Below are 24,463 nucleotides of genomic sequence, written 5' to 3'. Positions count from 1 at the left end.
TTAAATTACAAACTTACAGGCTGTGTGCTGATGAGTGGCGTTTGGATGGGCTGTCTGCAGTGGGCCTGGTTGTTGCTGTTGTTGGAGGCGCTGCTGTTGCTGCCGGACAGGTACAACCTGCTGCTGCTCTGGCGCGCTTGAATCGAGCGACCCCCAGCGGTCAGGGGGGACGGGGGTGAGCCGTGAAGGGGTGAAACGTTGCCCTCGCTGTCGCTTGAGTTGGACGAGGGAGGAGTTGGTGGCAAGGAGAAACCTGAAATATCAGAAATTTTATTTAATTAATACAAAAAATACTCAGAATAATTAATGCTTACTAAAAAAATTAAAACATTTTTAATTTGTTCTTGTACAACAAAAAATTCTAAAAGTCTCTTTGATTTATTTTGAGATTAAGTTGCATCAAATCAATATAAATCTTGAGAGAAATATGAGGTTTTCTCACCAGCAGTGCCTGGCTCGACTTTGATGTTCAGTTTTGGAATGACGACGCGGCCTTGTTGCTGGCCAAAGACGTTGCCTCTGGTAGTAAGGTATATTGTTTGTGGCTGCTTGAGCAGGCTCTGTGACTGTGTGGGTACCTGCAAGTGATCAAACAATTGTCAGTAATTGAAAATTCTCGCTGCCAAGCAAAGTCAAGTTTTACATATTGATGATAAGATGTGCGTGCGGACATCTAGAATAACCGATAAAAAATAAACTAATTGAGAATTCACGTCTCGCAAATATAGTAATTTATTTATCTTATTGAATTATACGCGTTGGTTTAATTCTTTTTTTTATTGTAAAAGGACGACCTACCCTGCTCTCTTGTTTGACCAAGTCCATCATGGTGATTGGATTCTCATTGTCGCCAACCGAGATTGTGGAACGGGCGTCGTCGTCGGAGGACGAGTCTGGCGAGGGCGGCGAACTGAGAGGCTCCTGCTTCACATCCAGGAATGTGATTTCTGACTCCTTTTCGCTCTTCATTGCGTTCTTCTTCATATTCATAGTGAGGAGAAGATCATCATCTGTTAAACAAAAAAAGTAAATTTTAAATTAATTTTTTCGAAAATTATTTTTACAATTGTATAATTTAAAAAAAAAAAACATTTTTATAGCCTCAAATAGATACAATTTAATTAAATAAAATTGAACCATTAATGTTTATTATTATTCTTTGTGCGAGCTCCAGTGCTCGTGCACTCCTGGATTTATACAATTAGTGTCAGGGACTCTCGGCAGCGAAGCCAAATAGGTCCTGAGACCTTGCGATGCCCACACAGCCTCACTTGCACGACTACATTCCTATTGTGTCTCCGGCCGGCCGCGAGGAGCAGTGCACACGAATGCACTCTCAGCGCCGTGCACAGAAACAAAGAGAGAAATATGCAGGCCTTGCACTTTAATTATATGCGCGCGCTGATTTTATCTGTCGACAATTAATCTAGCAATAATAAAAGCGGCTCGGGGCAGCTGCTGCTGCTCCTCTGCTGGAATTTCCATTCATGTCCGCGGCTACCGAGTCGGAATGAGCATTTATTTATTTATTTGCTCGTGTGTCGTTCACACCTTCTCACTCTCCGCACCGGTGGTCACTCATCATGACTCGAGAGGCGTGGGAGAGAACATCAAAATGCAATTTTTCATGTAACTTGAACCAGGGTTTAAAGGAATCCTGCAGGCAGATTTTTCACTCACAACACAAACGCTATTTTATTATAAGGAAAAAGGTTTTTTTTTTAATAAATTTGAAAATTTAAAAAAATTTATATATATAATTCTGCAGGCTATTTATTTTTTTATTTGGAGGATGATTTTTAATATGAATATTATTGTTTTGAGTTTTAATTTAAAAACCTTTCCAAATTCTGTATTCAAAATTTCAGTCACTTTTTGATTCTTTTTGCTTTGAAAATAAATAAATTTTGGTTTAATTATGGCACACGTCAGCTTAATTTTCTCGTTTGCAGCTAAGCGGCTTGTCAATATGTAAATTGCGAGCACCGTCGTCGGTGCTGCTGCTGCTTGCTTAGTTAAAGCGACTCAGCGAGACAAAGTTTGCATAATGAAGCTCGAATTAATCTGCTGAGACAATGAAGAGACAAAGAAGAACAAAAACAGTTCAAATATTTGCGAGCAACGACGCAACTCTGCGACATTTAATTACACGCTGCGAACTTTGCCATTTCGTCGGTGCAATTTGCAAAACCCTGAGATGATTAGTCGGAAAGGGAGGAAAAAGCTCGCGGGGGTGGAGGGAAAAGGTTTTTTTTTCTAATGGCTGATGTTTTGTAAGTGGAGACGCGTTTCTAGGAAAAATCTCGACGAGTGAAAAGCGAAATGAAATGTTTTGACAGTCTCCATCCTGGCCTTTTGCGTGGGTTGCATAGTCGGCGGTCGAGTAATAATATATAAAAGGGGTGGCCATTGAAAGGCAGTCAGGGCTTTTTGTGAAAGCGCGGGCGGTTTCTTTTATTCGCAAACGGCATTCCTCCAGGCTTCGCGAACTCTCCTGAGCCCTCAATCGGTTATGAAATTGCTGTTTGTGTGGTTCCGGTCGGCGGAAGGCCTGGCAAGATGTGATTTATTGGACCGAAACCTTGTTCTAAACAAACGGACAACAGGTCATAAATGTCAGTGGAAAAATTGAAAAAATTCTTTATTCGCAAAGCTGATTTTTTTTTATTCGCGTTTAATATTTTTTTAAATATTTAGTTTCATCAAATATTAATTTATCATCCAATCAAAAAATTCAGTCAATTCGCACTCGATTTAATTGATTAAAAAGTTTGATAAAAAAATTTTTAACGGAAATAAATTCGCTTAATTACAGGAAGAACTTCAATAATATTACGCATTTTTAATATTTTGCTCAAAGAGATTTAAAGAGATAATTATTTTATTTAGTCTTCAGCAGAAATTATAGATACCTTGGCCGTTTATCATATTAATTAAAAGTCTGATCATGATTCAAATATATTGTAGCACTATTTCTTTTTCACCATTAATTTGTATAATTCATTCTGTTTTCGATAAATAAATAGCAGCATAATGACAGTGAAATTCCAATTTGCGAGTCTAAATGTATACATTTTTGCCACCACAAACTTCCGAGATGAGATAATCTCCGCTCAAAGTTCCTGGCGAACCCTCCCTTTGCAGCAAATATAACATAATTTGAAGCCTGTGGTAAATCGACGGCGCATTGACGGAGCCAAATCAAGTGCGCCGCACTCTTATAAACGAAAAAGGGCAAATCCAATTTTTTTTTGTTTTTCGGGAGTGCACCCCCGCAGTGAGGCATCTAATAAAATCGCGCTGATCCAATTTCACAGACAATAAGACGCGGTAAGTTTTATCTGCACGGCTGCAGCAGCAACTGGTGGGCACCGCGTGACGTCATCCGCGGACGGGGTGCGTCACAGCGCTCGGGCCGCGTGGGCGTGCAAACCCCTTAAGCCTACGCAGCAGCCCTTCCTCAACCAGCAGCACCACCCCCGCGGGCAACAATCACCGCCGCCGCCGACGACGTAATGTGTGAAAGAGCTATTTTGCGACCCATTCATTCGCGCGCGCGGCCTTGTCTACGCACAAAATAAATAACGCCAACCCTTTTCCATTCAGACGACGTGCGAGGTGTTTTCACTCCATCCGCCGCAGGCTATTGTGTCTTACGCGTCGCTAAGTCAGTCAATCAATCAAAACCAAAAAACATACACGCGACAAGCAACCAGGATAGGACGTTTGCGTAGGAGGAACTGCGTAGACGTCATTGTCGCAAAACACTGCCCAAAATAAAATCTGAGATTGCACAAATATTTTTTTATCTTACAAATTTAAGACGACTTAGAGAATTCATTAAAACAATATCAATGAATAATTTAAAAGCAAGAAATCTTATAAATTAAAATTAATTTCAAAATTCGAAATACAAATTTGCTCCATTTTGGAATAACAATTTATTTTCTTAAAAGTTTTTTTAAGCATATTTTTAATTTTTTTAATGTATCAAAAAATAGAATTTAGAAATTATTCTTTTTTAACCATACAAGATGGATTTTTTACTTTTGATCTCAATATTTTGCTTATTCCATTTTCACTTCGAGTCAAGACGGACAATGAATTCCGTGGCAAAACAACTTATGGAGAACAAAACTTCCATACTGTGGGAGTTTCACACTGACTGAGAATTTATTTTGTGCTTAAAAATAGCAGCCGTGTCGCAAAAACGAGTCTTATTTATGTGCAGAAAGTGAATTTTGAACGCAAACATTTGTTCACTTCCTTTTTTTATTTAAAATAAAGCTTTGCAAAAAAAATCTGATTTTTTTCTCCCCAGGAAACGACGCCCTTGTTGCTCTCTTGTGAAACATTATGTAACGAAAGGGTTAACAAGGCATGCGAGTAATTATTTCTCTCTTTCTCTCGGGCAAGCCTCTCATCTAGCAAGCGAGTCGCCCGTTTTGTTCTGCGAGCGCGTCTTTTTTGCTCTCGTTAACCCGCACATGAGTTGCCAAGTAAGTATAGCAGCCAACTTGTTTGTACCGCATGTATATATGTGAATATGTCTCTCTGTACAAAAATCCAGCATATCCGCCTGGCGAACGAGAAAAAAGTGAGCGAGAGAGATATTGAATGGGTCTGGCGAATGACAACTCCAGCTGTGTTTATTTTATACATGCGTGCGTCTTTATGCGAAGAGATAGAGAGAGACACTGTGACGGGCCCAAGCGGTATTCGCATCATTTTGAACAATTACTTTGCAATGAGACACGGACAAAAAAACAGCCAAAATATAGATTTTAATCTTTAAATAGGTAAACTTGAAATAGTTAATTTGAGGAGTAAATTTTAACCACATTTTAACTATTTTATTTTCAACGTGAATAGAAATTTCGCTAAAAGATGTTTTTTTTGTTCAGACTGAATTTTTTGCCAATCGCTTTTCCCTCTTCTTGGAAATAGCTCTCTCGGATTGTTCGTCGGCCTTTTTTCTTGGCTTGGGACGCGCAGACTGCTGCGGATGAGAAACTGCAAGGTGCTGCGGGAATGGTCCCACGATATAAATGAATAGTATGTAACATTCTTAGTAGCGCGCCACATGCGCAGCCAACGACATGTGTGCCGTTTGATAAAATGCCAGGGCAAAAAATCGAATTTATCGCCCAGTGCACCACAAGTAGAATATATCGTGAGTCAGACATAATGTGAATAGGATTTTTTCAAAGGCGAAGACGCAGCCGCCCCTAAATTGAAAAAAAAGATGAGTCAGAGATGTGATTTTTAAGCGATTAAATTTCAGAACATTTAAATGCCACTTGTTGCTACGAGATTCTGATCTGATTGTAAACACAAACTGCGACGCGGATTTTTTCGGCAACTGAGGAGCAAAAAATTTGAAAGAACTAGCAAGAAAAATGCGCAGTTATATGATCGGAACACGCTCCAGTTTGTGTCTTCCGAGTACTACAAATAACTGTTCTTCGGTTGACAATTTTTGCAACATAGAAATTAAATTGTATTAAATTATATCTGCTCATTGTTTGTTTTTAAAAATAAATATATAATTTTTCATTACAATTTTTTGCTTACCAAAGGCTGCAGACTGCGATTAAAACTGGTACAGCCGATTGCTTTTTGAATAAAAAAAAAATAATAATTTCCAACTAGGACGAGCTTGTTTTTCACTTCATTTAATTCTTTTGATCAAAACGTTGACTGATAGAGAGTTGTAAAAAAACTTATTTGCACGATTGTTACTAGCAAATGAATGCCGCGAGCTGCAATGTCCGCAATAATTCTGGTACTCGTCGAGGTATGCAATTTAAAATAATGGATAACTTTTGTATTGTTTGCAGCGAGTAAGTAACGAGCCTGGGAGGTCCGCGTGTGCTAAAAGCGCAATCCAATTTACAAGTTGACGTGCCGCAAAAGCAATGATTGCATGATTTTATTTCGCCGCCAAGGGGCCGCCGCGGGTATCGGGAGATGAAGGAGATGCAAAGTAAACACAAGCCGAGTGGCGACAGTCAATCGTGGGAGTGCAAAGAAGCCAATTTTCCCGTTATTGTGGGAGTGAGACGTTTTCACGCCGACCGAGAGATGCAAAAAAAACAGGCGTGCATGTGCTTAGGGTTTACTACCGGCGCCTTTTAAAAGAGCAGTTTATTTATTTCCAGCAGAGAAGCTCCGAATATCGCCGACCGACACCGGAATGCAGTTAATTACGGGTGTTAAGACGGCAATGATTTGCACGCCGCTGGCGCCAACTTTCTGCGCTCACAGCGTTCAGGAGATACATTTCAGAATCAGACTTACCAGAACTTGAAATTTTTGCAAAAATCTAAAAAAAAAAGGAATTAATTTTGGATTATTTAACAAAAAAAGTTATTATCAAATTTTCCCTGAATTGATAAGTCAATAATAAAAATTTAATTGGAACTTTTTCAAATAAGTGAATATGACATAAAACAAATTCTTTACTGTTATTACAGATAAAATTTTAATTTCTCCAAGTGTCTGAATTCAATTCAAGAAGCTTGGCGAATGAGTCCGTGAATTTCGTTCCACAGCATGAATTAAAGGAAGCGAAATTCGCTTAATTGATTGGCGATCAATGATACACACAATTTGTTTCGCGAAACCGCACAACGATCAGTGCAGCCGAATAGAAACCGAGCCGGGGGTTTTTCAGCAGGCGGAGGTGAAAGTTTCTGAGCCCCCATCACCGCCACAGTCATTATATGATTTGGAATTATCCTAACCCCTTTCACTCCGCTCCTCCGACGGTATGATCTAATCTTCCGCCACGAATTTAGGCCATCAAATAATTTCCCTCCATCATGTATAAAATATATTTGCATCGGAGACTTTTTTCCACGTGTTTCAGGAATGAAAAATTAAGCAAAAATAAAATCCGCTCATTAGTACCTAATGAGAGGCAAAACTTTTCTAAATGAGCTTTTGCCAAAGTTTGTCGCGCCGCCTTTTGCATTCGTAATCGCCCTTTCCGCGTGCGTTTTTTTATCAAAGGCAAAAAAAAAAAACGCGCGGTTTAATGAGCAACTCGGACAATGCGGGCATTAAGCAAATTTTTCATGTTGCTCGAAGGCAAGGGAAAATCCAGGGCCAAGTCGGAAAAGTGGCTTTAATGAGCATGGCAGTAAGTCATGTCGCTTTCGAAATAAATTTTGCGTGTCAAAAGGGGCGTTTTTTCCTAAAAATAAAAATAATTAGCGTGCACTGACCGTCTTCCATGGTTTCCAGGCTGATCGGCGATTCGGGCATGCTGTCGCCATCCGAGGCCAGGCTGTACGAGTGCTCCGTTTTTATGGGCACTGCCCCCAGGGCGGCATCTGTCATTAGTCGGTCGTGCAGAACCACCCCTGGCATTTTCGAGTCGAGCAACCCTCCGCCTGTCCAACAGTCGGGCCCGTCTTCGCGTAGCACATCGTGCATTACCTGCAACAAAAAGCGAAAAAAAAAACAAATTATTACAAAATTCCACAGATATTTAAAATCAAATTAAAATTTAATTACTATTTTATTTTAGAATTTTAAATTGTTTTCTTCATTCTTAAAAATCTTAATCTAAATGCAAGAAATATATTCATTAAAATGTAATTTGCTTGAGTCAACTATATGAAGTTTTGTCAATAATAAATATTAAATATTTTACTAGCTTAGGCAAGCCTCATTAATAATAATTAATAAATATAATTCGTCTGCCGTCAAATCAATAACCGCTGGGCCTCGATGGCAACATTATTTATGTCTATACATCAGACCAATTAAAAACGAATTCCGTGGTTTGGTGCCTTTTTAAAATATAATTCGCTCGAGAAGGAATCTAGTGGCCAGAAAATTTGTGGCCTGTGGACAGACAAGGAGAGTCAGTCTTTATAGACGCGAGGGTTCGTCGACCTGTTGCGTCGCAAGGGGAACTTTTGATCTCATGAGGTAGAAATTTCTCTCTCATCGTCAGGCCGAAGGAGAAGGAAAAACACAATTTTTGTTTTAGGGATGTCTGGCAACGGAATTTTTTTATTCCCGGTGCCGCGGCTTATGGGAAAAACAAAGCTGAGGGACTTTGGGAAGGATTAAATCAGACCCAATCAAACGCCCGTATGTTTAATCTGGCTGCCATGATGCATGTTCGGGCACAACATAATGAAGCATTATGTTTATTTATTTATATATATTTGTATATCGCTTGATAAAATCACCCATATGTGGAAGAGAGCGAGCGAGCGAGAGAGACAATGAATGCTCCATTTTCGACGTGCCGGCTTAATCTTCGGTGGTATGCTTTGTATTTACGCATCAGAAATTGGATCATTTTCCGCCGCTTTGTCAGGGCAGGCCTGGTAATTCGTTTCCAGCTTAATTTCGTCGCTGTCACAGCCACACCAGCTTCGTGTAATTTAACGGAACCGGCACTTAATTACGCTTTTAATGCACACACCGCACGTGATTAAAAGTGTCAAATGTGCGGCGGCACTTCGACGTTTTATTATTATTATTTTTGAGAACAGACAGAGAGAGCAGGAAGCACTATCAGTTTTATCTCAAACTAAAAGTTGTTTGTAATTTATTTTATTGCTCTGTCCAATTTTTTTTTCTCTCCAGACAAGAAACTCTAAAAATATATGTGTATTTAAAAAAAGGCTACTGAAGTGAAAATTACTAATTTTAAGCGAGATAATTGACTTCCTCAAAAAAGCTGTTGATACAGAAATTGGCTGCTGTTAATTGAACTATTTATTATTCTCAACATCCGGTTGAGACTTGTTTGGAGGTGTGCAGAGATCAAATTTGGGTGAGATGTGAAGGTGGTCCAAAATGCGTGGACGATTCGAATAAGCAGCGCATGAGTTGAATGTGCAGCGGTTGAGCAGGGCGTGGTGCCCGCGGAATTAGGTCGTTCAACTTCTTCTTGTGTTTTCTGCTGTTACCTCGCAGGTATTCCAGCGCAGAAAGTTGCCGGTCGCTTCTCTCTTGTGCTTGAATTGAATTATTTGCCGCTCTTCCAAAAAGGGGGTAAATCAAAGAGGAGCACCAATTCTGCATTTTATGAAAATAAATATTTTAAGCTCAGAAGTTAAATCGACAAGAATAAATTCCAAACAATTATACTTTCCGTGAGAAATGCATTTCTATTTTTAGCATTAAATATTGAAAACTCGTATTTAATTGGACGGAATAACTGAGGCAGTTAAACTAGTCGAAAAATCTGGATCACCGGTCAAAAACAAGAAGTCTTTCTTGTGCGCAGCGAAATTGGCATGCTGCAGAATATGGAACAATGCAGCGCGGCAAGAACAAGTGCATGGCTAATTAGCCGTTTGGAAACAATCGTGAGATTCCTCGCTGCGGCTACCGTTACATCCTTTTCCTCTTCGACGCCAACGAAATCATGCAAAAATTATGTAGATTTTTTGGCCACACTCTCTCAGCTGAGGAAAATGAAATAATATTTTTGTTTTGTTTTGCCGCTGACTTTGTGTGTATTTACTTTTCAAACTTCCCTGCTGCGAGGTGGAATCGCCGTTGTCACCTAAGCTTAATTAAACGACGCTTTGTCGCTAAGCTTTTTAGAGTTCCGACAGCGCTAATTTGGGAAGCGTGTAGTGCGATAAACACGCTCATCCTTTCTATGGGAAAAGTCGGAGCGGATGGAAACGTCGGGACGCTTCTGGAATTCCCCTGCAGTCTGAGAATTGCAAGAAAAACGCGCGACACGAACTCTTTCGACCGATTTGCTTGCGGTAAATAAAGTACAATATTATGCAAATCGACCCACGGCGGAGATGCTTCGCAGAAATCTTGGAATGTGATCAAAATTAATCTTTTTCCCAGAAATGAGCGTTTTGGCTGAGGTAGAAATTGTCGCTTGAAAATAATCCAATGTCAACTTCTTTTCAGTAAAAAGAGCAAATGATAAAATATATGAAAACTCCTTATCTTGTGACGCCAAAAACTACTTATTTTAATTCTCGCTAATCTAATTCACTCCATATAAACGACGTCAGCTTTCTATCAGAGAGGAAGCTTTTTAAATCGGCTGAAGGGCAATTTGGCAACTTTCAAATTCTCAAATCTCAATTCACGCCCAACTCGATTACACGAAAGATTTCTCAACAGCACGTTTGACTCTTTTTCTGCCCCTGCACCGACGCAATTAACGCTGAATAACAGCCGTTTGATTGATTAATTCGCATTTCACGAGCCACTATATTAATGTTCTATATTTTTTGCATGCACAAGAAGCGGCCACACCTCCGTCGTGAGACGCCCTGGCCCGCGGGTGTGCTCGGCGCGCGGATATATTACCTTCTTATGCATGTGTGTGCACCGACAAATAATAAGATATAAATACAAATTAATAATAGCATGAGATGGCAAGAGAGATAATTTGAATAACGATTGGTGCGCTCTGGTCACCCGTGTAAAAAGGAAGCACCGTTAGAATTATCCACATTGCATGCTGCGCTGTATCAAATGGAGAGCGGTGGTGGGTTTTAAAATAACTCTCTCGTACAAGCTCTCTTATCACCTCTCGGGAATATTTCTTCTCGAAAATCAGCCACGCCTCGTGAACCCTGATGGACCAGTTTTGAGACCTGTGTTCGCTCACCAAGCCAAGAAGGAATGGCTGCTGCCGCCGGTTTCCTCCATACTTTGTCACGAGAGAGCAGAGAAATCATTGTTACAGCAGAGCAGTTAAAAACTATTAATGGGATTTCCTATCGCTTTGCCCTCCGTCACGTGTAAAAATAGATTTTACGTCAAGTTTTCCTGCACTTTTCTAAGAAATGATTGAAAATTATTATTAAGGTCGCGTAGTTAAACATTTTATTACTTTTCGCAAGATAATTTTTTACCGCATCTTTATTGATTAATTCTACGTTTTAATCACCATAAAAAAATTGAAGTTTAAATTTCAAAGTTGCTAAATCGCGAGTGCAATCAAAAGATAAAATTCTCCAGACGTCGGCTTTAATGCATTTTGTAATTGCTAGCACGCGATATCAAAATGAAATGCTGCACATCATAAGAATGCCGCCTGCGCAACATGCAGGGCTTGTTTTAATTCTCCGGTGCTCTTGGGACAAGTTTATTACTCATTTCTGTGCTCGTCCGCTCTTTTCATTTTTATTATTTTTGTTATTATTCCAACAATGTATCGCAGGCCGGCGTTCGCAAGCATTACGCAAATGGGATGCGATTATTCCGAGATGGAATTTACGGAGAAAAAAATGTGCACCGGCCACTCCTTCTCCTCTCCTCTGGAGCGCAACACTTTCCTCATTGACCTTGCGAGCTGCAAGATTTCTTATTCGTTTCGTATCTTCTTGCGGCAAGAAAGAAACCAAAAAGCCGGCCGGTGCGAAACTCAACACCAAAGGGGTTCGCAAACTGGTTGCAAAAAAGGGGGCGCCCAGATTTTTTTACTTTTTATATTCACCTATACCTATATTAGTGCATCGCAAGGAACAGGTTGAATTTTTTTATATTAATTTGCATGAAACAAGGAATGTAATTTAATTCAATTCAGCGGCAGGAAGAACGGCGCGTTTTCTTTTGTTTGTCTGGCGAGATGGAGCGTCAAATCAGCTGAGGCGAATTGTGCTAACAAAGGAATTGACCTAATTGATCCTTGATAATGACTCTTGAGCCGACAATAACATGCACCATGGAGTTTCACACCCTATTTCATCTGCATACACAAAAGAGACTGAGCATTATCCGCGCACCAAGTGGCGCGTCGCCGAACTTTCCAGGCGGAGAAATTTTCCTGGAATTCCGGGCTCAACAAAAGCCTTTAATGGACAGCTTAGCAGCAGCCAGAATGAGAGGAGTGTATCATTATACTGAACAATTAAACTTGAGATGTGGGCACATAAGTCTGCATTGAAATACAATAACTCGAAAAATGATTTTGAGCTAAAATTTGCAAAGGTTTAAACATGAATGTGCTACTTTTAGTGTAAAGAACCATGGGCGTAGAAAAGAGAATTGAAGATTTTGAATTGAAATAAAATATTTAAAATGGAAATTCCGTAATTTAAATTCAAAATAAAAGATAAAAAAAATTATCTTACTTGATAAAAGTCTAATTATGTACGGCTGAAATATAGAATGTGGACTCTTTCAGAATTGGAACTTTCAAGAGGATTAATCCTTGCCATTAAACATCCCACTTCCCTGCTGACTAAAATTTTCTCAGCTCAAATTTCGATTTCCTGGTCGTTTGCAAATCTTGTCAGCAGTCGAGCGGAAGACGCTCACTGGTATTAGCATAAAGAAGCAATTAACCCGTTGGCGTTCGGCAATCGCGAAAACGATAATTGCGCTGCACGCGCGCGTCTCTCTCTCTCTGCGGAGGCGTCTTTCTCTCTCTGAATTATAATAACACTGCAGTGGCGCTAAAAGCATTCATTACTAGAGCATGGCTGGACGGCCGTTTCATTTAATTTTATCAGAGCGAGCGTCAGTGTCTGGAGCCGCAGACGGTCGGCAGCCGGCTGGCTGGGGCGACAAGAAAAATCCGCCCGCCTAATAGGCACCCCTTGGCTGGTGCGTGTGTGTGTCATTCATGCGTATGCGTGCATTGGCAGCACGAGGCCATGTGGGCGACACTTTCAATAAGCAGGGGTTGCCCACCCACCGAGGAAACTATCCTCCCACCCTTGAGCCGAATGAGCTGCGCCGCGAACCACCCCCGCAACAGAGGCTTACGTCGGCAGCGATGGTGCATCTGACTTTCCTCCTCGTCAGTGACGCCGTTTGCCAAGTTTTACGACAAAAGGTTAATTGGGAAGCTCTGGGAAGAGCTAGGGAGGGTCTCTCTGTCAACACACTTCATCACCATCATCAAGACTTTTCCTCAAGAATACAATTACGTGGAGGTCCTCCGACTTAATTATTTATTGAGAAAAAACGGTTTCCCGAATATGGTGAATTGGCCATTTGAGTCGTTTACTACGCACTTGGATTTTAATTAAATGCTGATTCAAATCAATATTTTGCACTTCAATAATTCATAATTCAATTTAGGAGCAGCAGGAGATTTTTTTAATTGAAAATGTAGATAATCTTTTAGATTTTATGCAATATTAAAAAAGTGGTAAGTTTTTATCCCAAAGAAAACTGAAAAATTTAATTTTTTTATTTCATTCATTGATTTTGAGAGAAAATATTCGAAATCCTGACGAAGATGAATTTTTTAATTTTTTTCCCCAGCGACTGTTGTGCGGGTTGCATAAGGCCACATTTGAATGCGAGACAGACAACTTGATCAAACCAGTGTCCTAACGCCCTTCGCATTTTCCAGTGGCGCGCGTAAGCCAATATACAAACCCTCTGCTAGACGCACTTCTTTTTGGTCTTGCACAAAGAAAGAGCGGCTCTGAAAATAAAAATAATCCAGCACATCCCCTTTTCTCTCTATGTGTGAGTGACTAACTCGAGCAGCCCGTAGAATCTTTCATCGAGAGGCTTTTTATGAAAATATACACCACAAAGATGAAATAAGCTGTGATGCAGGGGGATTTAGTAGATTTTCTACAGCGGCATCCTTCGGATTAAAAAAACTAGGAGAGACGATTTTTCTCTCTCTTCGCGTGCATGCCTCGTCCGAGTCAGGAGACGATTATTATATTTGGTGGTCGAAAAGAAGGAGAGGCTGCGTTGCTGCTGCTGCTGCTGCTGATCCAAAGAGAGGCAGATGAACCCGTGAGAAAGTGGGAGTGGCCGTGGCTACAGGTGTTTTTTAAATGACCTTGTGATTCTGGGAGGCGGCCAGAATGTAACGCAAGAAAACGGAGAGAAATTACATTATTAATTTCGTTTTCATCTCTCCAGACGCGTCTCCGTCTCGTTGTTATGATTAAAAATGATGCGAGTCTGTGCGTCCGGAATGAGTAATGAGTCTATGTTCGGCGTCAAATTAATTTCGGCCGTGTATAAACACAGAGTGCGTGATGCGAAGTGACGTTTGTAATTTGCATTTGAAGCGCCCGCCGAGAGCAGCAGCAGACCGGCGACACAAGCCGAGAGGGAGCGAGGGGCTCAGCCGCAGATTCCTCGCAATAATTATTAGACACGAATTCGTCCACGTTCCGCCACGGCGTCGATTGCTGCAATTAAGTAAGCGTGGTGGCTCAAATATGTGCTTTGGAATACAATCACGAGAACAGACGAACCATCAGGAATGCGAATGAGTAAACCATGCCAAAAATTATTATTTTTATATGGACTCGGAGTTTTTGAAGAATACAGTTTGTTTCATGAGTAGCCAAAAATTATATCCTGCACAAAATTAAAAAATGATAGTAAATCCACTCAGGCTAATATAAACTAAAAATTAAAGTGCTCATAAAATTTAAAATAATTCCTTCACATTTAAAATTGAAAGCAACTTTCAATTTCAGCTTCTTTGGGCTTAAACACATTTCATTTTTATTGCTTTATGGTTCTCCATCAGAATTGAGATGTTCGGCTTAACAGATTCTCTCAAAAGATCCTCTCACAACAAATTCTTTTTCAACAAGTTCAACGACCCATCGTCGTTTCTTTAAAACCACTCGAGCAAGGACTCAATCAATTCAATAATCAATCTTCAAAGAACCCTTTTTTTATTCTCGGAAAAAAGCGGATCTTGGCATTCTCAACTTTTGGAACTCATGCTCTGAACGTCTCAATAGAATTCAATCAAATGCTTTGGATTAAAGGCGTCGAGAAATTGTTTCCGAGGAAGCGCGCAAAAGTAATTACGAGGCAGCATCTGCGAATACGAAATGGTATCATTCACGTGCGCCGGAGTGTCGTCTCTTTCGGCGCGGCCGCACAAGAATTGAAACACCCACGCCGCCGGAGAGCTGCAGATTATGCCGCGTATATATAAAATTGCGCTGGCGGGAGTATGAATTTATCTGCTGTGCATTATATCCGAGACGAGAACGGACGCCCACGCCGCCGCCTCAATATACAAGTAACACAGGCTCGGATGCTGCTCGGCGATAAATTAAGAACTGGAGCAGCTCAAGAGGTTTAACCTTAACCTTTCGGCTCCGTCTGCAGCCCGGAAAACCACTGAAAACGCAACCCGAGATAAAAACCACCAAACCTCAAAATGAAACGTTTTTCCCGGCTAATATTCGTTAATTATACTAAAAAAAATCCCAACGCAGCAGGTTTTTAAATAATTTTTCAAAAACCGCTAAATCACGGCAATTTTAATCAACAACCTTTCCTCTAAATTCGCACAGATGTGCTTTTCAATTAAAGAAACAAAGAACTCGGATGATTGCTTTCCACTCGACTTTCTTGCTTCTCTGCTGGAGATTATATAAAAATAAATTGAAAAACAATGTGCAACTTGTTTCGTTTATCGAACGGTAATTATAGCCGAGCTCGCAATGTTTGTTTCATTGTGTGTCTGCTGAGCATAGAAGACGAATAAAACACATTCTCTGTCTTGTGGATACGCGCCAACGATAAAATGCCGCATGCAGGAAGCGTCGGGATACTATCAATAAACATGCACCCGCAGCAGCGACTCGCCTTTTATCGCGCGCCTTCCAAGCAGCACCCTTTTTTCTTTACGAAAACCCTTGTGTAGAATTTCGAGGGCAATTAGCCGATTCGTCTTATCGCAGTTGGGGGACCGCGTCCCTGAGTATATAAATTTTATATCGTGTGAGTTAGGGTGCTGCTGGCGAGAAAACTGTCGTCAAAATTGCCCGTTATCGCAGTTCCCTCGAGTTTCAGGGGCACGGAAAATGTTTTTTCCGGGCCACGTGATGATATGAAAAAGGTCCAATTAGCCCGGGGGTGATAAGTGAAAAAAGCGGCGGTCTTCCTTGAAAATTTCCACGTGAAATTGAAATTGATGCGATGAGGTTCACTGACATTGATAAAGAGCCGTGCAGGCCTCGCACGAAAGCAGGGAAAAAGTAAATAATTATGCTCGTAATGTTTCTTCCTGCGTCCCTCGTGTAAGAAAACTCGTTTATTTTTATGTAAGACTCATTTGTTTAATTTTTTTCTCAGCGATAGCGGCTTAAGTGAAATCAGATGAAGAAAAATTACGCTCGAATAAGGAACCTGAAAATTCAATTAAAATTTGTTTTAAAAGGCGCCCGTCGAATCACGATTGCAACAAGTGCTTGCGTGGTCTCGATTTAAAATTCATGATTCACGGTTTGAATTTCGAGTGAGCAGCACATTCCCCTGTCTGCAAATAAAAAAAATAAACAACGTGTGCGATTATTTATGCATTATATGCCGATGCTACTTGCGCAAATAAAAAAAAGGGACGATCACGACTTATTCCAAATTAATTGAAGTGAAAATAAAAAAATCAGCACGCGCTTTTTCATTCCTCTCATCTCGCGGTTCCCATAAATTTGTCAGCGTGTTTACAAAGTAAAAAAAAAAATGTGTATATTTAAACTGCGCGAGCTGCAATTACCAAATGGCTAATTTCACACATCATTTTCATTATATCCTATGGCCCGACCATGATTGAAGATGCCGAAAGACGCAAAAAATGTTCCGCTACATCCCGTTTTCTTTTTGACTTTTTTTGTTTCGCGATTTTCAAAAGTCATGCTGACTCTCGGCGTGCACTCGCGGGGGCGGCTTGAGCGAAAAATAAAATACACCGTTCGTTTCTCTCGCCGCCGCGAATTAATTCTCGTGTGTGCTCGCGTACTTAAGCTTTCCAGGCGCGAACTGGCGAGACCAATTAAGCCGCGGCTTTTTGCCCGACGAACGAGCAATTAAAAATTAATTTCCAACTCAAAGTGACGTCAGTGTATTTGCAAAATCGTGCTGCGGGATGACACGGCGCATTTTCATGCCCCATCAATCTACAATGATCACGACTTGTCTCTCTTTTGTGGGCTTAATCAACGTCGGGTGAAAGCATCATCATCGCATCACGCCGCGCGCAGAGTAAATTTATTTATATTGAACGCGTTTCGGCGCGGCGTCTGATTTCTGCACGCGCATAAACTGATAATTCACTTAATGGTGTAATCCATCATTCCCCAGTAAAACCTCCAGCATGCAAAACTGCTTGTTTTCGCTGGTCGTGACTGTCAGATTGAAATTTCCCGATATGCAAAAGGAAACGACGGCGACAGAATATTATTTTAACTGCGACTCAAAATAGAAATGGAAATACAAACGTTTAGAGACTTCATACGGCTGCCTTCGCGACTTACTGGAATTTCAATTATACACAAACACACTTGGCAATTCAATCAGAACCACTTAGCATCAGAATGTCATTAGAAAAGCAAATGGATTGGAATAATTTTAATCACAATAGAAACTTCATTCTTTTAATAGATAATAACGAAAATAAAATTTTAAATCTCTGAATAAATTTTTAAATAAAAACCAACCACTTTTTTTATTTGAAGAAAAAAAACTTTGCCCTTGCTGTGTTAACCGAATATGCAAATAAAGCCTGGAAGCAGTTTTGCGGAGCACAAGCTCAAATTGTTGGGGCCGGTAATAAGAGCAGTAATAATTTCCATTCCTCCCGCAGTTGTTTAGAAAGCAGCATCTCATTTGAACACCTGAACCTGAACACGGCGCGCGTCCATTTGCTCGCTTATCATATCCAGACAAAAAATTGTGTTCAGCCTTTACATTGCTGTGCTCGGAGCGAATCAATTTTTCCAGCGTGCAAACCTGCTGCATTATTTAGAGCATCCCCCGCCCGCACGCGGACGCTAATTTATTACTCGAGAGATGAAACTTAATTTATTTGCCGTGCACATGCACATCAGACATTGCCAGGCACATCCTCCTCTTTTGCAACGAATTTAACCAGAATTTCACTATTCATTCAATGGTTACAATTATTTCAATCTCAATTCTGGGAATATCATTAAATGCGTGTTTATTCATTTCGAGCACAGTGAATGTCTGTTGAGTTCGACGAAAGCTCTGAAAGAGGCGCATTAATTAATTGCAATGTCACATGTTCTGTTGACGATTAGCAAGGAATTTAAGCCAGGTCGTAAATCAGCGCGGAAAATTTCAACGCCGGCGATAAATTTCAGTGAGCTCACGTTTCCTCTCTCTCGCTCATCTCCCTTATCATTACTGCAATCTACGGCAATAACTGTCTGAAAAATTAACCGTGAGGTTTATAAGTTTTGCGAATGCACTCCATCAAACACGTCAGGTATCCGAACAGGATGCGAAAAAAAATAGGGCAGATTTATGTTTCCAATTTCGCTGACCCAATATTTCTATTTCACAACAATACGCATACAAGGGGAGATAGAGATCATTATTTTTTGTCATTAAAAAAGGTCGTTGCCTCCGAATGGGAAGAGGAAAAATCAATCACGGTGTATTATCGCGAAAAGTCAACGAGTGCCCCCATGGTTTGTTTCGGCGCGAGGTGAAGCAACTTTGTTTGGAGATGCATTTACGCGATTTCTCCCTCGCGCGCGCACGCGAATCCTGCTGGCTAACCTCGTTTCGCCTGTCGAGGATGCAAACTCGAGAGTGGTATTCATCATTTTCGGAGACGGCTCATATAACTTCGGGCAAAAAGAGGCAGCTTTCATTCATAAAAGTTCCACGCTACTCGCCATGTGAGAAGCAGACGGAGTTTGAGGCGGAGTAGGAGGAAGATAGATTATGAAGAAGAGAGGGGCTTTCGAATGAGTGTGGAAAGGAAATGCGCTGTTGAATTAGATACATAAAACTTGGGAGCACTTTATCATCAATGGTGTCTCTAGCCAAATAGATTGCAAAGAAAAAGAACATCATAAAATACACGAATTAATGAAAATATGGCAATATATTAATAATATGAAATATTTCATTGTATTAAAAATTATTTAAATGTCATTTATTTTCATTTCTAATTTTTGTAAATTAAAGAAGAGAAAAATAAATTCTAATTAAAAATTAAACTTTATTCCAGAAATTATGGCTTTTTTTCAATATCAACCATAAAATTTTTCAAAGAGAAATTTGAAAATCATGACTTGCGAGCAGCAGATAATATAGAATTGCACGGCCCTCGAATAAACCCGCCGGACACACATGTGTGTCGATAAAATCATGCTTCACACTGGCCCATCGCGCACGCCTCCTGATGTGCCACAGCCGGCATGAATAAAGGAACAAAAAGACTCTGCGAGACCATGCAAATGCACGCTTGCATCGTACATGGACCCTTTCAGACGCCCCACGGCCCAACTCCTTTTTCTCATTCTCCTCCACGGAGAACCACTTGTTGGATTCTATTCTAGCTGTATTGTTTTTTTTTATGCGGGCACCCACGCCGCTGCTTGATAACGTCCTTTTTCGGTTGTTTCCTTTTTGGACGCGCGTGCATCCCGACTGATAAGAGGCGAAAACGACGCTTCTCGCGTTGAAGCATCGCGTGCTCGCTGTGCTCAGTGGCCGCGAAGACGTTTGTTTCAACCGGTGAAAAAAAACGGCGGAAGAACTGCGACATGCTTGTGACCAATTTAATTTTTTCAAGCAAACAGCAAGAAAGAGCGGGTGCACGTGTCGAGCAGGTTGCATAAGCTTGTGCTTTGAAGTTGAAGAAGAAAATTGCCTTTCTTTCCTATGCAGATGTTTTCCTCGTTTTTATCTAATTAAGCAATTAAGTATTCATTCAGAGGACAAAAATAATCAGCAAAGCCACATACTAAATATTTCATCAAGCCAATTTAAATTTAATAAATTTATCTTAAAAGCGGTTTTCCGCTCTGTCAATCTTTCGGTCACCACAAATTTTCCCCGAGATAAACAGAAAAAGTCTAAGCTCTCCAGCGCTATGTCTAAAATCACTGGAATATTGACACTCTGATAACCTACTCTGACCAGTTTCTCCTAACGAGTGACTGCCTCAGAGATCAAAATAATTGATTGTGCGACAGCGAGAAATGAAAAATGCTGCTCTCTCGGATATATAGAAGTGTCCTTTTTCGAGTGAACGTTATTAACTGGCGGTTCCTTTCTTGTCTGGGCGTGTACAGTGCTTTTTATTGAAAAGCGGAGCGAGTGAAATGAGAAAATATAGCATCTGCGAGAGCTGGTTCTCTGGACAAATAATACGGCCAGAGTGTAAAAAAGTGCCGGCTCGAGGGGGGCAGCGTATATTGCTCGCGCAAGCAGAATTGGCGAGTGGAGCAGGCGGTTTTTCCGACTAGCGGTGCCAAAGTTCAAGAGCAAAATCGCAGATTAGCAAAAAAATGCGTGCAATGCTCAAGACAAAAAAGCGAGGCCAATGAAGAAAGCTTCTGCCTGCTTTAATGTCTTTTGAGATTGGAAAACAACTTGTTTTTCTCTGATAATTAATTACTATATATTTAATACTTTGAATTAACTTTAAACTTTTTCTCCTTGATGTAAGATAATTATGTTATTTTCACTTAATCGGAATAAAAATTGTTGTATTGACCGAGAAGAACAAATAATAATAAAAAAGAATAAATGAAAAATTAATCAGTTGTTGGAAGGAGCAAGATTTTTATAAATATTTTTTTTTCAAGTAAAAATTTATGTGAAGCATTAAAAGAAAAACCAATTTTGTGCCAAATATCCTCCTCAAGCATCCGATTTCGCACAGGCTTTTTCAGCGAGTGGGAGTGAATCGCGGTTGGATGCCTCTCGGCAGCTCTTTGTGCAGGAGTCACGAAAGCAGGGCATCCGCATAGCTTGGGATGCTGCATCTGAAAGCCCGGCCGGCATCCTCTCACCGCACGACCGACTGACAAGAAGAAAGACCGCGTCGATCTGGAGCAATCGAACACATACACACACACGTGTGCATGCACCTTTCCACCTCGGGGCTATTTTTGATCGTGATTTTCATTGTCACTCGGAGCACGAAGTAGAAAAACAGCAGAGCTCCCGATAGAGATGACCTTATCTTACATTTAATCAATCTTAATTACTATTGATTGTAATAATTTATCCATCCTCTAAAAACAAAACTCGTTTTTTCCGTTTAAATTGCAGTAGTTAATCGTATGTGCCCGCAAGATAATCCGTGCCGTTAATTCTTGAATTTTTAAAGGTGGTTTTGTATTTTAACGACCGAAAATCCAAATGAAAAGCACTTTACATTTTGTACAGTTGGGCAATTTTACACCGACGAGTTTCGATGGGCCATTTCAATAAATCTCCGGACCCAAACTTGTCTGAAAATTCAAGTTGGTCCTCCCTTGGAGCGATCGGAGCGCAGAGAGCCCATTTACAAGTTTCGCGGCAAGCGAGCGAGTCTCGATATGAATATTAAATTAAATTGCACGCGCTAACCCCAGCAGACCAAACGAGCGGTCATCTACACGATATGACTTTTGGGACGACGGCCGTTCACTTGGGTTTAAAACAAGTTTGCTGCTGGGCCGAATTGATCGCCTGACACCTTTAAAAAATCGTTTTTTTCTGACAATGCTAAAACTAAAAATTTAGAAAGAGTGGATGTTTTAAAACGTGTGCTTTGACATATCGCAGCGCTAGACCTTCAACTGGAAATGGCACTTAACTAGACACACAACTCGGAGCCGGTTTATTTACACAAGAGAGGCGCACACGTTAGATTATTCCGCAGGCATGTTGAATAATGACTCTTTTATCTCATTTCTGCGTCAAAAAAATGCAAACTTCTGTGCCCTGTACGCACATTCGCCTAATTTATGATGTTTTACGTTGGGATTAATGCACACATTGGTGCGTGTACTAAAACCACACGCACGCATGAAATATTAACCCAAGCGCGTCATCCTCTCTATCTCATTACATACAATACAATTGTGTAAACGCATATGAAGAGTCCATGATTTCAAAGCTGTCATTGAAATAAGAAATTTAAAAAAAATTATAAATTAACTTGCTAAGCGCACTTCATTATTGCAAAGGGTACTTTCGTTGCTAGAAGAAGTTTTTGGCTTAAATAATCATCAGGCGCCAGAGATGAAACAACTCAACTCAATTTCCATATTGTTCTAACTAAGTCGTTGCAAGGTGGTCGTAATGGTATTACTAGAGAGGCGTAAACGAATTATTTATGTTGATATTATCGACCCGCCTGTATTCGCCGCACATGTGTCGGCTCAGCACGTGAGAGCAACGGGCATTAAAGTTTAACTCTGAGCCTTTTATTTACACGCCGAAACTCTTATAACAGCGGCGCCCATCGCAGCCAATTCATCAACCGCGATACTTATTAATAAGCATCGATTTTACGGCAAACGAGCAAGCAAGCAAGCGACGCCGGCCGGCAAGTTATAAGCAGGCCGACGACTTTTGGTTTCTAGCTCTGCTAGTGAGGAATGTAGTGTTGAGGTTATGGTCATCGGCGCGAAGGGGGGCCGGAGAGGAGAGAGAGAAAGGTTGCATGGCCGGCTGAGAGGTGGACACCGCAGCGCCGCGCGTCCTTGGACTTAACCCCGCGACCTGGCGGACGTTACCCTTGCCTTGCCTCGCGCACACTTTGGCGGCGATAAATCTATCATTCGTTGATAATTTAGCACTTTTTCGCATAGTATTTAATTTATTTTTCTAGATTAGTTTCTACTCGATGATTAAATCCCTCCTTTTTATTTAATAGAGAAAGGCGCGGATGAGTCAAGTAAATCCAAAAATGGGCCTAGCAACACCAACTCTCTTGGGCCGAAAAAGGTATTTGCATAAAGCCTCAATTTGCGTTGCAAAAGGAATTTGTGCTTGGGGGAAAGAGGCCTCTTGATTGCTAAGAAACTGGGAAACTTTTTTAAATAGCAGAGAATATTTTTATTTATAATTTTAAATTTGTTTCAAGGAAAATCTTGCTCTGGAAAAATAATTATTTTGAAAATTAAATCTCATAAAAATAATTTGCTTCCTGTGACTCCTTATTTTTTCAATTCAATTTTTTATATAAAAAAATATATAAATTACTAGTTTTTATGAAATTTCAAATTTTAGATTTCATTTTAATATAAAAAGTGTCAATAAAATTTCAATATTGTTGCTCCATCAATGTGAGCTGCTGTCAGTAAAGGAGCAGATTGTATGCAAACTAAATAATTGAAACGTCAAATCAAGTCATGCAGGAAGCTCGTCAAGGTGTGTGTGTGTAGGAGTTGCAGTGCGGCGGTAAATTTCGCCGGCAGCTCTGAAAAAGGTATGCAAAAGGAAGGCGCGCCGCTGCCTGCCCGCGCTGCACTGATCAATATTTCATTGACCCGCCGCAGTGATATGTTGTTGTCTTTATTCAAATGCATGGACCCCATATGGAAGCTGGAACACAACAAGGCTTTCAAAGTTAACTGCCTGCACGGCATCGGCGGCGAAAAACACTTGTGCTCGTGCTCGATCTGCTCTTTCGTGTCGTGCGGCCCAATAAAGATTAAAGAGAGAGTGCCGGAGCGAGCAGAGAACAGTGAGCCAATGTGCGAGCCTTGTTCCCGCGGCGGTGATTTACTCTGCAAAATTCAGCGGCACTCAAGACGAGAGAAAGAAAAACTGAAGTATACAAAAACCAATTTTCGTGTTACATAAATTAATTAGCTTTTCCATTTGTAAACTTTTTGCTGAAATTTGCATACCACCAAGTGAGGCAAAAAAAAAACTGCTTTTAGTTAATTGGAGAACTGCGGAGGGAAGAGTCAAATTTTCAATCAATTTAGCGGGGAATCTGAATTTAATCAACGGTCCAGGCCATGTTTTCATTCAAAAAGTTTAATTAGTTCCACCGGTGTTCTTTCGCGCTGTAGGTATATTATTTGTTTCCTGCCGTTGAAAACTGATAAGACCCTCTTTGCAATTAGGCGCGCCGAGCACAAATTGCGAATACTCCCGTCGAGAAATAATGAGCCTTCATTCCGCCGTGGCCCATATTTTCCTGCGGCTTGGAAATGTCAGCAAGACGCCTCTCCAATTACACCGAATGCAATTAAAACCCAGCACCAAGTATATACTAAAAGTATTATGTTGTACAAATTTGTAAACACACCGACGGACGTTTAAATATTTAAATTGGCAAGGAAAAGGAGAAGTGACGCAATATTTTTTCGCGCGGAGGCTCTCGCCGAGTTTAACGGCCGCTCACATTCAAGTTCAGGGCCGCGCGACTATATAGGTCCTAGAGAAGGTAGGTAGAGGTGCCTCTCTCTTTTTTTTTATTCGCACAGTGGGATCATCGGAAGGTGCGAGCTCATCTCGGCAGGGCGTTGAACCTGCGCCTCCCAGGAATGCACCACAACAAAAACAAACACTGAGCTGCTCGATTCACGCACTTGCGATTTATGTAAGCATTATATATTTGTATGCGCCTCCGGTTGCCGCGTTATTTTGATTGCCGTCGTGCGATTTTATTACCGATGATTGATCGAGCACCGGTGCAGTGCGAATGATATTTAATTATTGCCGGCGCGCATTCCATTTATTTTCCCCAGCGGAGACTCTTAACCTCGGCGCGTTCGTTCATTCATTGAAAATT

At 40.7% G+C, this 24,463-nt stretch overlaps 1 protein-coding gene across 4 annotated transcripts in view; it reads right to left on the bottom strand.

Moving 5' to 3' along the window:
- The window catches only part of LOC132202030 (cyclic AMP response element-binding protein A-like), a 47,978-nt gene that overhangs the window by 3,276 nt on the left and 20,239 nt on the right, over nucleotides 1-24,463 (bottom strand). For all 4 annotated transcript variants that reach the window (XR_009442335.1, XR_009442333.1, XR_009442334.1 and 1 more), the window contains exons 2-5: nucleotides 7,230-7,443; nucleotides 799-1,010; nucleotides 443-578; nucleotides 18-253 (exon numbers count right to left, since the gene is read on the bottom strand). Coding sequence is in view for 1 of the 4 variants with exons in the window: in XM_059628664.1 (XP_059484647.1) it covers nucleotides 18-253; nucleotides 443-578; nucleotides 799-1,010; nucleotides 7,230-7,443 (798 nt within the window). In the remaining 3 variants the exon portion in view is untranslated. The remainder of the gene's footprint in view (nucleotides 1-17; nucleotides 254-442; nucleotides 579-798; nucleotides 1,011-7,229; nucleotides 7,444-24,463) is intronic.

The sequence above is a fragment of the Neocloeon triangulifer genome, unplaced genomic scaffold, assembly GCF_031216515.1.
Source record: "Neocloeon triangulifer isolate White Clay Creek 2 clone unplaced genomic scaffold, ASM3121651v1 ptg000014l, whole genome shotgun sequence".
Taxonomy (NCBI): Eukaryota; Metazoa; Arthropoda; class Insecta; order Ephemeroptera; family Baetidae; genus Neocloeon; species Neocloeon triangulifer.
This window is presented reverse-complemented; position numbering and strand designations above follow the sequence as displayed.